The sequence below is a fragment of the Lissotriton vulgaris genome, chromosome 3_1 (assembly GCF_964263255.1).
Source record: "Lissotriton vulgaris chromosome 3_1, aLisVul1.2, whole genome shotgun sequence".
In the NCBI taxonomy this organism is placed as follows: Eukaryota; Metazoa; Chordata; class Amphibia; order Caudata; family Salamandridae; genus Lissotriton; species Lissotriton vulgaris.
The window spans coordinates 1,745,289,176-1,745,304,472 of NC_141689.1; the positions used below are offsets into that span (position 1 = coordinate 1,745,289,176).

Below are 15,297 nucleotides of genomic sequence, written 5' to 3' on the forward strand. Positions count from 1 at the left end.
CCCTTGACAATCAACATTGTAAATGACCTATTACTTGCGATCAGTCTGGCTCTGAAACGACTCATGCCCGCCGGACATCATTCATGGTGTCTTGAACAAAGTCAGTGTTCTACTTGCCCCTCTCCTGAATAATGTTATTAATACTGGTGTCTTCCAGACCTCCTGGAAGAAAGCTTGTATCTGACTCATCTTAAAGAAATTCTCCCTTGATCCTCTCGAAGTAACAAACTACCGCCTGATCTCCTGTCTGCCCCTAGCAGCCAATGTCCTGGAAAAATCCACCAACTTAGAGCTCACGGAATACTAACAACCTCTTAGACTCAACTCAACATGGCTTACTATCAGGGTACTCTATGGAGTCTGTATTAATCATGGCTACTGAGGAAATGCAGTGACAAATTGACTGGGGTGGCAGAGCTATCCTGATGCTACTTGACCTATTAGCCGCGTTCGATACAGTTAAGAACTCTGTACTTACGCGACAGCTAGAGGCAGTAGGAATTGGAGATACCGCTCTCACCCTTCTCACCTCTTTCCTCTAAGCTAGAGAACAGAAGGTGTGCTGGGACACCCTAAAATCAGGCAAATGTTATCTTCCTGGGGCACTGCCACAATGACCAGCACTCTCTCCAATGTTGTTTAAGATTTATTTAACCCCATTGGCAAAACTGATCAGGGACCGTGGCTTGTCACTAGTATTGCATGCTGATGATACACAAATTATTATCTCCATTTCATCAATGGCAGATTCAGTGGCAGACAGATTCCACTGCTGTCTTGGCCACATCATGAAATGGATGCATAAGAACTACCTAAAATTAAACACTAATAAGACCGAGGTCATGGATTTCTGAAATGGTCCTCCTATCTGGACTCAATCATGATAACCGGCAGTGGCTGGAGTCTGTACTGTCCCTTCCACCCAAGTGAGAAACCTTGTGTTTTTATGTGATGCCCACCTCTACTTCTCAGGACAGATCAATCAGTTGATGTCAGCCTGTTACTTCCTTCTAAAAAAGCTACATAAAATCCTACCTTTCCTGCCTATAGAGTTGAGGAAAACGGATGTGATGGCTCTTATTCTCTCCCGCCTAGACTGTTGTAACCCCCTGTACCTAGGCGTTGACTAACACCAGCTGTCTAAGCTTCAATTCCTACAGAATGCGGCTGTACTACCCTGCTAAACACTCCAAAATATAGTCATATTTCTGGTGCCATTAGAAATCTGCATTGGCTTCTAGTGAAGCAGCGAACTGAGTTTAAGTCACTATGCCTAGTTCATAGGGCCCTATATGGGGGGGGGGGAGGCTAACCACTACCGCAAATAATTCCAATGGCATGCCCCCCGCTGGCTGTTAAGATCTGCCAATAAAGCTCTGGCCCACGTCCCTAGAGTTAGGAAGGCCAGATGGGGAAGCAGATGTCTCCCTTTTCTGGCATCTAAGCTCTGGAATGAACTTCCACTCTATATTAGGCTTTTATGATCAAGGTCAAAGTTTAGGAGGCAGGATAAAACCTGGCTTTTCCCTTCCCAATAGTGAGCAAGCACCTCTTGGCTTCTGCACACTCTTGCTCCCTCAAGCCCCAAGACGTCTCAGCATGCACACGCTTTATAACCCCTTCACTTACTTACTTACCCTCATGGGTGAGTAGCGCGCTTTAAAAGCCCTGATTGATTGATTGGTTGATCCCATGAAATGGAGCGAGGGTGCGACCTTTTTTTCATCAAACTCCTCTTTAAATGCACTAAATTAGACTTCCACTGGTAATCTATTTTGGAGATTTTTTTGGATAACATTTTCAACTTTGAGTGTAACTTTTGGACAGTTATCCACTGCCTTCTACAGGCACTGAAGCTCCGGATCCCTTGGTGGCTGCTTTAGCCGAGGTCTTGTCTAGTCGCTCCCAAAGCGTTTTATTGGGAGAGTTAAATATCTATTTTGAATCGCAGAATTTGCCATTAACCAAGACGTTTAAGGAGTTGTTTGCTTTTTTTGGTTTACCACTTATTCCATAGGTCATATCTTTGCTATTATTCGTGCTGATTCCTCTGCCTGTCCTAGCAATGTTCTGTTTTATTTGACCTTAGTCACGTCACTGAGGCATCCTGTTCTACTGCAAGTTTGGTAAGTCCTTAAAAACACAACACCTGCGCCTCCCCGATACCAAGATTAGGAGATGGAACTCAGTTTCGTGTGAGTGTCAGCTGGAGGGAGTTCCCAAATGTTCTTAGTCTCAGTCCTTTATTGGCCCTGCTGCGGCGCTTGCTTCCTACTACAGCGCAGCATGTTTACCTGCCAATACTCTTGCCCCCGATCAGCGAGGCTAAGAAAAGAAAAGGTGTGAGAAAAAATGGTTTTCATACAAATTAGCAGCTCTTAAACTGTCATTAAGAGCAACTGAATGTCAGTGTTGTAAGCACGGTTCTGCTGGCAAAGAGAAAAGACAGAATCTGTACTATACCTACAAGATTAGGAAAACTAAGCTGAAATTCTACTCCAATAAGATTTCTAATGCACCTAATAGGTCAATTGTTATTTTTTCAACTACAGATGAGCTACAGGACTTAACAAGTCATTTCTCAGTTTAACCCTCCATTGATAGAAGAAATCTTATAGCTTGTTTTGTCAATTTTTGACTATAGATGCCATCAACTTTCATCTTTGTGTCTCTCCGGTAAGGCTGCGGGGTCCCCAGCTGACCCAGTGCTCCAAGTCTGCATAACACCTCTCCTTGTGGGATCCAGACTGGGCCTGGACCCTTGTGAATGCTTTGCTGAGGTCTGGAAGAGTTCCCGAACCTTTGAAACAGGCTTTGTCTTGCCACCATTGAAGAAACATTCCCTCCTCTTACGTCCCCACTGACCTGTGTTATTGAGGTCTGTGTCTTGTTCCTAAACACAGGTGGCACTCAACATCATCAACATAAGCTTTATTCGAAGTCACAAAGTGACTCATAAAAGCTACAGGTGGCACTCAGATTATCGCCTGTATATTCTGTGATGGGCAAAGTTCTGCTGCTGAATTGCATGAGTGTCTTACTAATGTGTTCTATTGGTTGAATGGCAATCAGTGAAAATTAAATGAGGAAAATGCTGAAATTGAGCACCTCTCTATTCCTGCACCGATTTGTTCGCCTCTCTGATTCTTCACCCTTTTGAGATTTGCTCTTTTGGCCAGATGCACTGGGGCCTTTGCCTCCCCCGCTCTCTTGTATCAGAGACTCAGATATCAAATTAGACAACCCACTGCATTTGTCAGACCTAATCACCAGAGCATCAGAGTTAGCTTCTTTTTAAAAGGGCATTCTTCACGTGTTTGCCTTGCAAATACGGAATATGCTGCTATCAACCATTGCAAGAAAAGTCTTACCTCATCCCCCAGTCTCAGCTCTATTCCCACCAATACCAACATAGGCAAGCGGCAGTAAAAATCACTTCAAATAATTCCCAAATCTTAATCAACTTGTAAGTTATACTGGAGAGATAACTTAGCTTAGGGAAATGGGACACATGGCTATGAATAATATGAATAGAAGTTCTGAAAGCCAGTAGAAGTGACCGAGGCCCACATGCATCAAGCATTTTTGGAGTCGCAAACGGTGCGATTCCTTAAAATCGGCCGTTTGCGATTCCAAAAGTGCTGTTTGGGATGCATCATGCTATTTTAGAAATCGCAACTTTTTTGCGATTTCTAAAATTGCGATAGCATATAAGAAATCGCAATTTTGCGATTTCTTAAATGCTATGCATCATTTCCAAAAAATGTGCGATTTTTCAAATTGGAAGTGCAAATTACCACGAAGTTCAACCTCGTGGTAATTTGCGAAATTGTTTAAAAATGCACAAAAATGCATTTTTTAAACTGTTAAGTTACAGACACACATGTCCTTAGGACATGTGTGCATGTAACTTCTACTGAAAAGTACATTTCATGGGTGCAGGGGGGGGTCATTTAGACCCCCCTCTCCACCCTTGAAATGGATTGATGAAATGCGATTTCAAATTGCGAATTCGCAATTCCCATTCATTCCTATGGGCATTTTGGCCCATAGGAATGAATGGGAATTGCGAATTCGCAATTTGAAATTCGCATTTTTTATGCGATTCGGTAAAAATAGCAATTTTTACCGAATTGCATAAAAAATGAAAAAATAATCATGCATAGGCTTTTGCGATTTATAAATTGCGAATCGCTATTTTTCGCAATTTAGAAATCGCAAAAGCCGATATTGATGCATGTGGGCCCGAGTCACCATCTTTTCTGATGAATTGAATTGTAATTATGTCATGTTTAATATTTACATATTTAGTAAGCAGTTGACCAGGTTTGGCCACCCCTGTAACCCTTTTGCTCTATCATTGACAGCTAAATAACAAGCTAATTCATTTAAAATGGAATTATATTGATACCATAACCTTTTGTAATAAAAGATAAATAACAGTTATTTCTAGAAGATGCATGCAATCTTTCAATCAATCTTATTTCTCAAACTGCTGAATTCTAGTAGTAAGGTTTTTTATTAGCCATTTGTATGTAATAACGTTCTCATAAAACTCAACACAGATGTCCGTGTTTGATATTTTAGTTCATAACAAACAAATAAAAACATAAATAATACAGAATGGCCCGCACATCACGTCTAGTCACAAATGTCTAAACTCAGGGGGCCTCATTTATGAGAAATGACGCATCGCTGCGTGAAAGCAGCGATGTGTCACTTCTCAGTGCGCACTCCTTGCGACATTCCTGATGCGTCATATTTAATGTATGAAGCATCATGTCGCAAGGAGTTACAGATACGTCAGTATTTCTGACGTATCTGTAAGCGCAAAAGTGACGCATTGCTGGAGTGTGTCACAAAAGTGATGCACCGGCGGTGTAAAAGTGACGCACAGCCTCATAAATGAGGCCCAGCGTTACTTACCAGCTTCATAGTCTTTTACTGTCTCTTCTTGGAAATCCTTGAAAATGTCCAGCTTGAATTTCTTTTCTAAACCGTAGCTGTAAAATCTGAACAGGCATTCCAATCCATATCTGCAATGGAAAAGGGCATGTGGGTTTCAGGCATGAGCTATATCTGTGAACATTAACTTCTCAAAGGAAACACAACAGCATTTTAGTTTCTTTTTCATAGGGACAATAGTGAAGTGGTAGCAATAGAGCTCAATTCACAAAGTTTATCTCCATGATTAAGTGTAACATGCTCCTGAAAATGAGTCATTGACAACAAAGTTTGAAGTAAGTCACAGTTACATAAAAATAATATGTTAATCTTTCCCACTGTCCATAAACTAGTATAGGCAAAGACAATAGGTCTGACTATTTTACAAATCATTCTTCAATGGTACAGGCACAGACTCTCCGTCTGTGCCTGTGGTTGTGAGGATGGGTGAGTTGGTGAATGTGAGAAAAAATTAATACTTGGATAAAGGTGTGACTGCATGTATGGTTAAATAAGTGAGTGGCTGAGTGAATGAATATTTAACAGATGAGTGAATGGATGGATGTATGGATGGATGAATCAGTGAGTGTATGTATAAATGGTTGAAGATGTAAATGCATGAAACCGTGGATGAATGGCTGAATGAATAGGCGAGTGAGAACAAGGAAATATGCACTGTGACCTTAGATATATTTAGTGAAAGTGTTAGAAAAATTCCAAGTATCAACAAAATGTGATATGTGCAAAAATTACACAACATTGTCCCCATAACACCCCATATCTCAAGAATGAATACACATGCCCACAATATCTTACAACTAGCCAATGTTTCGATTTGCCACATCACTCAGTAATCCTTAGGGCATGGTCAGATTCATGGCATTGCTAAATTATGCTAACTATATGTTCAAGTTTGCCTTCTCATCTTAGATTTGTAAAGCACAGGTGGGTATTGTCCAAGTATGCAGGTATTGTCCATGAGGCAATTCAGGCTAATCATAGTTATTAATATCATTATTGGCTGTTTTATGACAGAAAGGTCGGGAAAAATGAATACGACTAGAGGTAAAGTTATTGCAGGCACAGTTAGATGCTGCTTTAAATCCATCAGCGAAAAAAATACCGATTTTAATAACATTTACGGAAGAAGTTAGAATTATAAGAGGGGACGAGGAGACAGTAAATTAACAAACTGCCTTCCCAAAAACATTCGAAGAAGATATTAAGGTTGGCAAGCTCTTAGTTTAAGGACAAAAGCATGTAAGTCCCAAAATAAGGCAAACGAAATCAGTGCAAAAAGAGTTAGTGCAGTATTAACAGTTAGCAAAATATGTTTAAAATGCTACTCCATCTTATATCCTGATGAACTATATCCAAAGGCAGACAAGATCACTAAACAGGCTCAAGTGATGAGCGGTCATTGCCACCAGAAACGTACGTGAAAACGTAGCGTGTGTGCTTGTTCTACTTGTCCCTTTCTGCTGTCATTTACGGGTAGCAATTTGTACAGACCTTTGAGGCGTGACGGGATAGTACATTTGAGCCCAGATAGAGCAGCCGCAGTATTTGACCATTAATGTTGTCTCAGAGGCCATCTGTGACAGTGCTTTTATTAGGTGTTAGGGTGCCACCTAACGGCAAAGCATATTAACTGCAACATGTCAGAAAAAAGATTTTTCTTTTAAAGTGGCTGGGCAGTGGTCCCCAGGAGCGGAAACAGCATTTGGCCCGAAGCGTTGCAATTCCTTCCTCGCATCGTTTCTGGAACCCGTGTTACCCTTAATCCAAGACAGGGTCCACCGTTTATCTCTGAGCATCCCTGCTGGAAAGTAGAGGGAGCGCTCCGGATCCTGGTTTCTTCAGCAGCTATTGCTGGCCGGATCTGTGATCCGGCTGAGTCGATTCAGGAAACATGCTACATTTGGCTTTTTGCCATTTTCCGACGCCAGGACACTTTCTTAGCAACGCCTGAGCGTTGTCTGCATTCGATTCGAAGGAGCGAAGTGCAGGCACCAGAGAGGCTTTGTTATTTACACTCCCAGCTGGGCCCAAAACAAAAGACCCATTTAAAGGGCCATCACCCTTCGTTTTGTTTGAATTTATTATTGGATGGAGCCTAAGACCTATACACCACAGCAATGGAAGAAAGCAAAGGCGTACATCCTGTTCTCACGTTACAAGTATTTAAGAGAAACTATAATTTGGAGGCACGTTTTACATTTTATTTATCTATCTATGTAAGAGATGTGCTTGCACTATAATAATGCCAAATGTATCTGTATGAATAATTACACAAATATTGATGGAAATTACATCTACTATTTCTTTTTAATTCTTTTATAGCTCTATTCATCCCAGTTTATGATGTCAGGCACTTAACATTACACATTGAGGCACAGTAAATCATACGTTTGTAAATAAAGGCACAGAAAATGTTACATAAAACAATGAGGGTTATAACTTATATGGTGTAGGTGTACTTGAGGACCGTGAGAGTAACTTAATTTAATTAAGACACAGCTTCCCTATGCAAATTCAATGCTAAACTAGCGTCTATATCTCTGGACACTGCTACGACAGTTCATAAAAACAGATCTATTCAGATTTCCTCCTACAGTACAGGGTTTGGGGTTATACTGATCATTCCCAATTACACACTAGTGAAAACAGATTGCTGCATAGACTATTGTCACTTCCCAATAGTGTTCCCTCCACAATTGCACATGAAGAATTAGTCTACATTATCAGGGGCATCTGTTGAGGATCAATCAATCAGGAGTTTGTTAAGTGCGACTACTCACCCGTGAGGGTCTCAAGGCGTTTGGGTTGCAGGATCCATTCCATCAAGGTGGGGGTCTCTTGCGAAGATGGGTAGCGATGTTGTCTGTCTGAGGTGGAGCGAAAGGACGTTCCAGGCTTTGGCCGCGAGGAAGGAGAAGGAGTGGCCTCCCGATCTGGTCTTCCTGCTGTGGGGGACCACGGCATAGAAGAGGTGGGCTGATCATAGGGTCCTTTGGGGTGCGTGGAAATTGAGTCGGCTGTTCAGGTATGCTGGTCCAGTGCCAAGAAGGGCCTTGTGTGTGTGGGTGAGTATCTTGAAGGTGATTCTTGCCTCGATGGGGAGCCAGTGAAGTGTGCACAGGTGCTGGGAGATGTGGCAGTGTTTTAGCTGGCTGAGGATCAGTCTTGCGTCGGCGTTCTGGATGTTCTGTAGCTTGCCATTGAGGTTTTTCTTTATTCCGGCATAGAGTGCGTTGCCATAGTCGAGTCTGCTGGTGACCAGGGCATGAGTGATGGTCTTTCTGTGTCCGAGGGGGATCCATTTGAAGGTCTTACGCAGGTGGCGGAGGGTGTGGAAGCAGGAAGACGAGAAGGAGTTGGTCTGGCAGTCCATTTTGAGCTCGGAGTCCAGGATGATTCCCAGGTTGCGTGCGTGGTCCGTGGGGGCTAGCAGGTTTCTGAGGGCGGGGGCCACCAGGTGTCGCTCCAGGTGTCGGGGTTAGGGCCCATGATGAGTACTTCTGTTTTGTTGGTGTTTAGTTGTAGGCAGCTGTTTTTCATCCATTTGGCGACGGCTTCCATGCCTTCTCGAAAGTTGTGTCTGGTGGTGTTGGGTTCGCTGGATAGGGAGAGGATGAGTTGGGTGTCGTCTGCGTACGATACAATGTTGAGTACGTAGGTTCTGACAATTGGGGCAAGCGGAGCCATGTAGACCTTGAAGAGGGTCGGGCTGAGGAAGGAGCCCTGGGGGACTCCGCAGGTGGTAGGTGTAGGGTCTGAGAGGAAAGGGGGAGTCTGACCTGTTGCGTCCTGCTGGAGAGGAAGGAGCGGATCCAGTCGAGGGCCTTATCCTGGATTCCTGCATTGTGGAGTCTGCGTATTAGGGTGCAGTGAGATACTGTGTTGAACGCCGCTGAGAGGTCGAGGAGGATGAGGGCCATGTTTCTCATTTGTCCAGAAGGGTGTGGATGTCGTCTGTTGCGGAGAGGGGGCGGTTCCGTAATGTGTTTTCTTCTGAAGCTAGATTGGTAGGAGTCAAGAATGTTGTGCTCTTCGATGAATGTGGCGAGTTGACTTGATGGCTTTCTCGATGACTTTCACTGGGAACAGGAGCAGGGAGATGGGTCTGTAGTTTTTGAGGTCGTTGAGGTCCGCAGAGGGTTTCTTCAGGAGGGGGTTGACCTCGGCGTGTTTCCAGTCATCGGGGATGGCCCCTACTCTGTATGGCTATCAATCTGGTCTAGGCCAGAGGAATGCTTGTCACAAACAGGGATTGCTGATTGCTTTAAATTTGCGGGGTCGACAAAATTAGATGGCTCAGGCATATTAGAGAAGACTTGCGAGCAATCAGCAGGATGGACCTGTTCGATTTCTCACTATGCACCAATCTGCTAGAAAAAGCTACAGTGAAAGGTAAGCTATTAAAGCTCAACGTGGAGAAGAGATGGCAGGCTGACTTGAAGAAGAAGTTGGTTGAGCTAAATCTTCAATTGTGCACTATTACACTCATTGAGACATATCTGCTTAGGGCACCTCCTAAGAAAAGGTGCTATCTGATTAGATTTGGGCTTGGAACGGACCATTTCCTGTTGTCCTATCCTTCAAATGTGTATACTAAAAAAGATATGTCTCTGTGCCTGTGCAACTCAACAGTGTCTCAATCACAACTTTACCTGTGACTCTTTTGTGAGCTGTATGCAGGACAGTGCAAATATATATCAAGACCACAGTTGAGATATTTAAAGATTCAGAAATGTAAAGAAGCACTGGAGTATTTGCAGCTGCTCCAGAGTGACGAGGTGTGTCAAACCATCTATAGATTCTTGATATCTGTACTCAGCAACAGAATTGTTAGGAAATAATTGTTCACACCTTTCGAGTATACCTTTTAGTGAAAATTGGCTGGTTCTATTTATTAATTAGCATCTATATTGTTTTATAGCATACATATTTTGTATTTTCACCAAAAGGTGAGGAAAAGATTTGAATGGATTGTTTTTAATGCACAGTCACTTTACCCTTTCATTGTATTAAAGTCTTTGGGATATATTGTATACTGGCTGTTATTTTAATCTTATAAAAACAATTTCATTTTTTTAACTGTATTTTATATATGTGCTTTTTCGGTTTATCTCAAACCAAACAAAGACTTTTGAACTGAACTAAACTGAACTATATGTTGTAGGTTTCACATTTCATCCTTACTAATAAGACTTTATTATTTCCCTAAGGAACCCTTCTTTATGATCTATTAGAACATTGGAATGTTGGGAGCTCCATTGAAAACAATGGAGTGCTCTGGGCTTATAATGGCTGGTATGAGCCTGGAGCTCCAACATTCCAATGTTCCTTTGTTCACAGCTCTGGCTGTGAACAAAGGCTTCAGGGAGCCTGAGGGGATTCCAATCCCCTCACGCTTCCAAAAGGCTTTATTTGTTTTGTTGGAACATTCTGTCCTCTAGTGACAGAATGTTCTAATAGCCTTATAGCCCTTCGTAGATGGCTATACCACTATTAAAGTCCCTCTCCATTGTTAAAGGCCCTATCCTTCGGCTCGGGGCCTTTAACGCTGGAGAGGGCCTTTAATAGCCGGTATAGCCCTCTACGGCGGGCTATAAGGCTATAAGAATAAAAACAGATTGAGAAAAAAGGAGCTAAAACCACGACTTACAGTTTGTAAGCAGCTCATTGATGCTGGTAAATAGAGAACTGTGCTATATTAGAACGCTTTCAACTCATGAAATGAAAGTAACAAAATTATCTCAGGGTTAAAAGGAGTAGCCCACATACCTATCTAAAAAACAAATTTGTGATCTGCATGTTACACAATGTGCTTTGGGGTAGGCACATTCACCCTCTATGCTACATTAAGAGAGAAAACTGTGACTGGACAAAACACAGATCTCTCCCAGATCTGTGTTAACTACTAGAGTTGTCTTACCATTATTATAATCATTGTTAAATTGCTGGGCACACAATGATCTCTGCAGCAGGTGTCTTAAACCTGTAAGATACTTTAAAATGTAGCCTCTTTGTGACCAATTAAATAATCTAGAACTGATTTACCGAATAATCAAAGCACTCAAATAGTACACAATATTCATCAAAGTCTAAACAGGGTAGATAAGTAGTAAGTCCACTTTAATCCATGTATGAGTCAATGGGTAGACAATACAGCAGAACTTCACATCAGATGTCAACTTCAATACATACAACGAAAAAGCTTCCAACAAGTGTTTCATCATTAGCACCATGACTTCATCAGGGCTGAAAATCCAATAGATTAAAACAATCAAACCCACGTAAACAAAGAGTATAGGAAAGACAGAAGCCTTCACATATAGTATCTAACACCTGAGGAGTAAATGATAAGTCTTTAGAAGTATATGTATATATATATACATGTGTATTCTGAAAGAGCATCCACATTGACAGAATTGTCCTTCTATGGAAAAAGTACCTAATGATGAAACATGTGTTGGCTGATTTTTCCATTATGGATGCACAACTCCATTATTGTTGGAAGCTTTTGGGATCTGATGTGAAGATTTGCTGGGATTGTCTAATCATTGACTGCATGGATTAGAGTGGACTTACTACTTATCTACCCTAGTGGACATTGATGGATATTTTGTTTTATTTGAGTGCTTGGATTATTCAGTGAACATTACTTGCCCCTCTGTTGAGGAGCTGATTTGGGTTGTATGGTAACCGACCCTTGTCCTTGAGCACCGAGTATAATACGCTTTCATTACCACATTCCGTATACTCATTGTAGAGTGCCTAGTGTTGCAGACCTGGTTACCACAATTTTATGTAGAACAGATTTACTGTCACTTAAGTCCTTGTTGACATTTCTTTGCAGCTGTTTAAAAAACAAGTATGTTGACTCTTAGACTGCTTTTCCAGCTCCTCCCATGACTTCACCCCCTTTCTCTGTTGCACCCTCATCGCTAATTTATGAGTTCCTGGAGTAAATAATGCCCAATTTTAACAATGCTGAGCATATATGGGATGTCCTCCAGTATTCTCACTGACCCCACTTAGATTTATAAAGGCTAGGACGGTCACCCTATTTAATTATATAATTTACAGAGTTACTCAAGTGGTATCCATACACTAAAGGAGGTATCAGCTACAAGAAAATTCACCTATGGACAACCAAGACCAGTGAAATGGTGAAACAGTTAAGAGCCAAAGCAAGTGGACAGGTAAATAACTAATGGCCCGATTACAATTTTGGCGCGGCTCCTGCGCCACTGACCCCGTACGACTTTAACAGTTATAATAAGGCAGACGCTGGACTGCCTTAGCAAGTCTGGTGTTCGCAAAGCCACCAGACTCGTAAGCGGGCCCTACGTTTTATGAATGTTAGATTATTTAACTCACTCCTGATAGACAGGGGTTGTTGATTCAATGCAGTGGATGTGAGTGACCACCAGCTTTGACATGGCAAATTTCAGACAACTGCAGAAAAAAGGGCAGGCATGAATCAAAAGGGACATGTGGGAACATATTTACAGGATCACCGTAGGAAAAAACAAATGGCCTTGTGGCTCTCTGGCCAATGCATAGAATTGAGAAGATTCTGTTTTGTCATGGAGAGTCAGTGTAATTCAGCTAAACCATGGAAAACGGAGTCATACGTCTTAAGACAGAACGCCAATGTTGCTACTGCATCTTAAATTTGGTTTGCAGTCAAATAAATTGAACGGAATTGTTGCAGCCCATAAATGTACTAATAAAGGCTTGCACAGGCCTGTAGACTGGGGTGTTTTCGCAGCATGGCCCCAAGCAACAGCTACAGCAACGAGGTCACTTTATTGTGCTGGGGTCCCCCCCCACCCAACATCTTTTAAAAATGACACACTATAGATCCATTTGAAAGGGCACAATATGATTTGTGGTATTTTCTTAAGTATCTTTAAAACTATTTGTGATAATTAGTTGGAAAATATGCCTTTTAAAGCATAGTAAGCTAGGAAGTGTGTTTCAATGAAAAGGAAAGAACATACATGCAAGTACACAAGGAGCTGGCCTTTGCCTTTAAAATCAACTTTGGCGAAATATGTGGCAAATTATGCATTTCTAGGTACATTATACTAACAACCATTTGTAATAATTGAATAGTTTTTAAAGGTCATTCTAAACATATTGGCACATAGTTATGAGTACGCTGACATAGTGAATATAAAAGGAATGGTCCCACAGCCAGTCAGCACTTTTACCTAACTAACTGCTGTTGAGATCTCGCTGAAACAATTAGTTGGGCAAGCAGACAAGATAGTTATTGGGTACTGGGGGAACACTGGCTCTACATAGAGTGTGAGTGTGGTGATGGGCACCCATCTAGTGGTCAAGGGAACAAAAACTAGTCAGGCAGCCACACAGCCATCATTCCACAGCCTTGGAGACCTAATTTATGTAGGTGGTTGCAGGTTATAGATATGTCACTCACTTACGGGGACCCAAACTGTTTTTTTTAACCATCAGACCTTGACCCAGACAAAACCAGAGAGAATGGCAGAAAAGGGAAAAAGAAGGTGAGAGAGAAAGATAAAAAAAACAGGGAAAGCGGGGATGAAAAAGATCATATAACTGTAAGAAGAAGAGACCGGAAGTGTGGAAGAAAGAGGCAGGAGATGGAATGTGAGTTAGGCAGTATTGGTATTCAGCAACCCCAGCATTCGATAGTGCCAGTGATGGGCACCTATGAAATACTGGTGGCCCTTGTACTTATTTATTAATTGATTGATTGATTGGTTGATTTATTTATTTTACAAATGAAGTACTGCTTGGACTCCAACCCACTCATGGCGAGGAGCAAAGAAACATTGTGGGTTCAGATTCACACTTTGCATTGGCCTCTTTCTCTCTCTGGTGCTGCTTGCACAGTGCTTATAAATGGACTGGCAGGCAGTGCACGTTAAAATGATGAAGAACTCTTAACCACTGAGGGAAAGAAGACCCCTTTTCTCTACATGCAGCAAGTCAGCAAGTCTAACCTGATGGAATGTACTTGTCTGCACTGTGACAGGAGAAAGCATGTGGCTTCTCTCTGTGCTGGACACTCAAAAGATGCATTATAGGTACGTACAGTTGCCCAGGCAGGGTTTGGGGTCTTTGTGTGTGGAAGGTGATAGGTTGCTTATCGTCTCAAGAATAAAGGTTAGGAAGTGTTGATGTTGAGCAGCATTTACCAATGTTATGTCCTGGTGGTGATGAGGGTGTTAAAAAATATTATTGTTGGTTTTGGACGACTGACTTGTTTGCTCGTATGTCCATGATAAAAGTGTCCGTGGTCTCGCCATCCATCTCCCTGGCCTCATCTGTGCCTTCAAGCATTTCTATTCCGGTGCCCACTGGTCCCAATATCAGTGACTTTGGGTTTCAGTGGCCGTGTCAGTGACCTTGTGTCCCTGTATTCACCAGAATTGTCTCAGAGTCAGTCCCTTATTGTCATTGTCAGCCACAATGTCCATCTGTCAGTGTTCCCATATCAGTGTCAAAATGGCAATGCCCCAGTATCAGTATCCCTCATCTCAATATCAGTGTCATTGTGCCCCATCACCATTCTAATATCACTGTTGCTGTGTAAGTTTAATCATCCCAGGGTTAGTTTATCCTTGTATCTGTGTCTGAGTGTAGCAATGGACTCCCCAATGTTCCATCTAGTGTTTCAGGTCCAGGATCAATATCTCTTTGTTCCTGAGTCAAAATATCCCTATCAGCGCCCTTGTGCCAGTATCAGCATTCCTGTGTCACTGGCCCCAAATCAGTATTAATGTATGAGTGTTAGCGCTCCAGTGTCTGTGGCCCTGGCCGTGTGTCACTGTTGGTCCCCTAAGGCCAGGGGCCCAGTGTCAGTGCTTCTATGTTGGTGTCCTTGGCATATGGCATAGTCTAGTGTTAGTGTCAGTATCCACGGATCATGTTTACTTACCCTGTCAGTGTTCCGGTATCATTATGAGTGTTTCTATTTTCGCATCTACCCGTGACACTGTGTCAGTGAACCAGTGACAATGTCCCCATATTAGTTCTAACGTGTCATTGCCATGTTTATTTCACTGTTTTTGTGTCAGTGTCATCTACCCAGCCAGGCTGACTGTGGCAGTAACCCTTGGCAGTGTCCATTTTAGTGCCTAATGTCTATGTTAGTGTCCCACTGTCAGATCAATGCCTTATTTCCTATCTCAGTGTTTACATGTCATTCTCCTTGTGTCACGGTCTCAGTGTTAGTGTCCCCCTGCTACCAGTCAAAAGTCATATGTATGTATGTGGTATTTCTATAGAGCGAATCTACCAAACACTCAGCAGAATACTGTACATTGTCAAAGGCCATGAAAAAGTCAA

General features: G+C 42.3%; 1 protein-coding gene across 1 annotated transcript in view; it reads right to left on the bottom strand.

Annotated features, from left to right (window-relative positions):
* LOC147728397 (la-related protein 1B-like) overlaps positions 1 to 15,297 on the bottom strand; it is a 435,404-nt gene that overhangs the window by 85,444 nt on the left and 334,663 nt on the right. Inside the window, exon 10 of the mRNA XM_086963792.1 lies at positions 4,927 to 5,036. Within this exon, the coding sequence (XP_086819918.1) occupies positions 4,927 to 5,036 (110 nt within the window). The remainder of the gene's footprint in view (positions 1 to 4,926; positions 5,037 to 15,297) is intronic.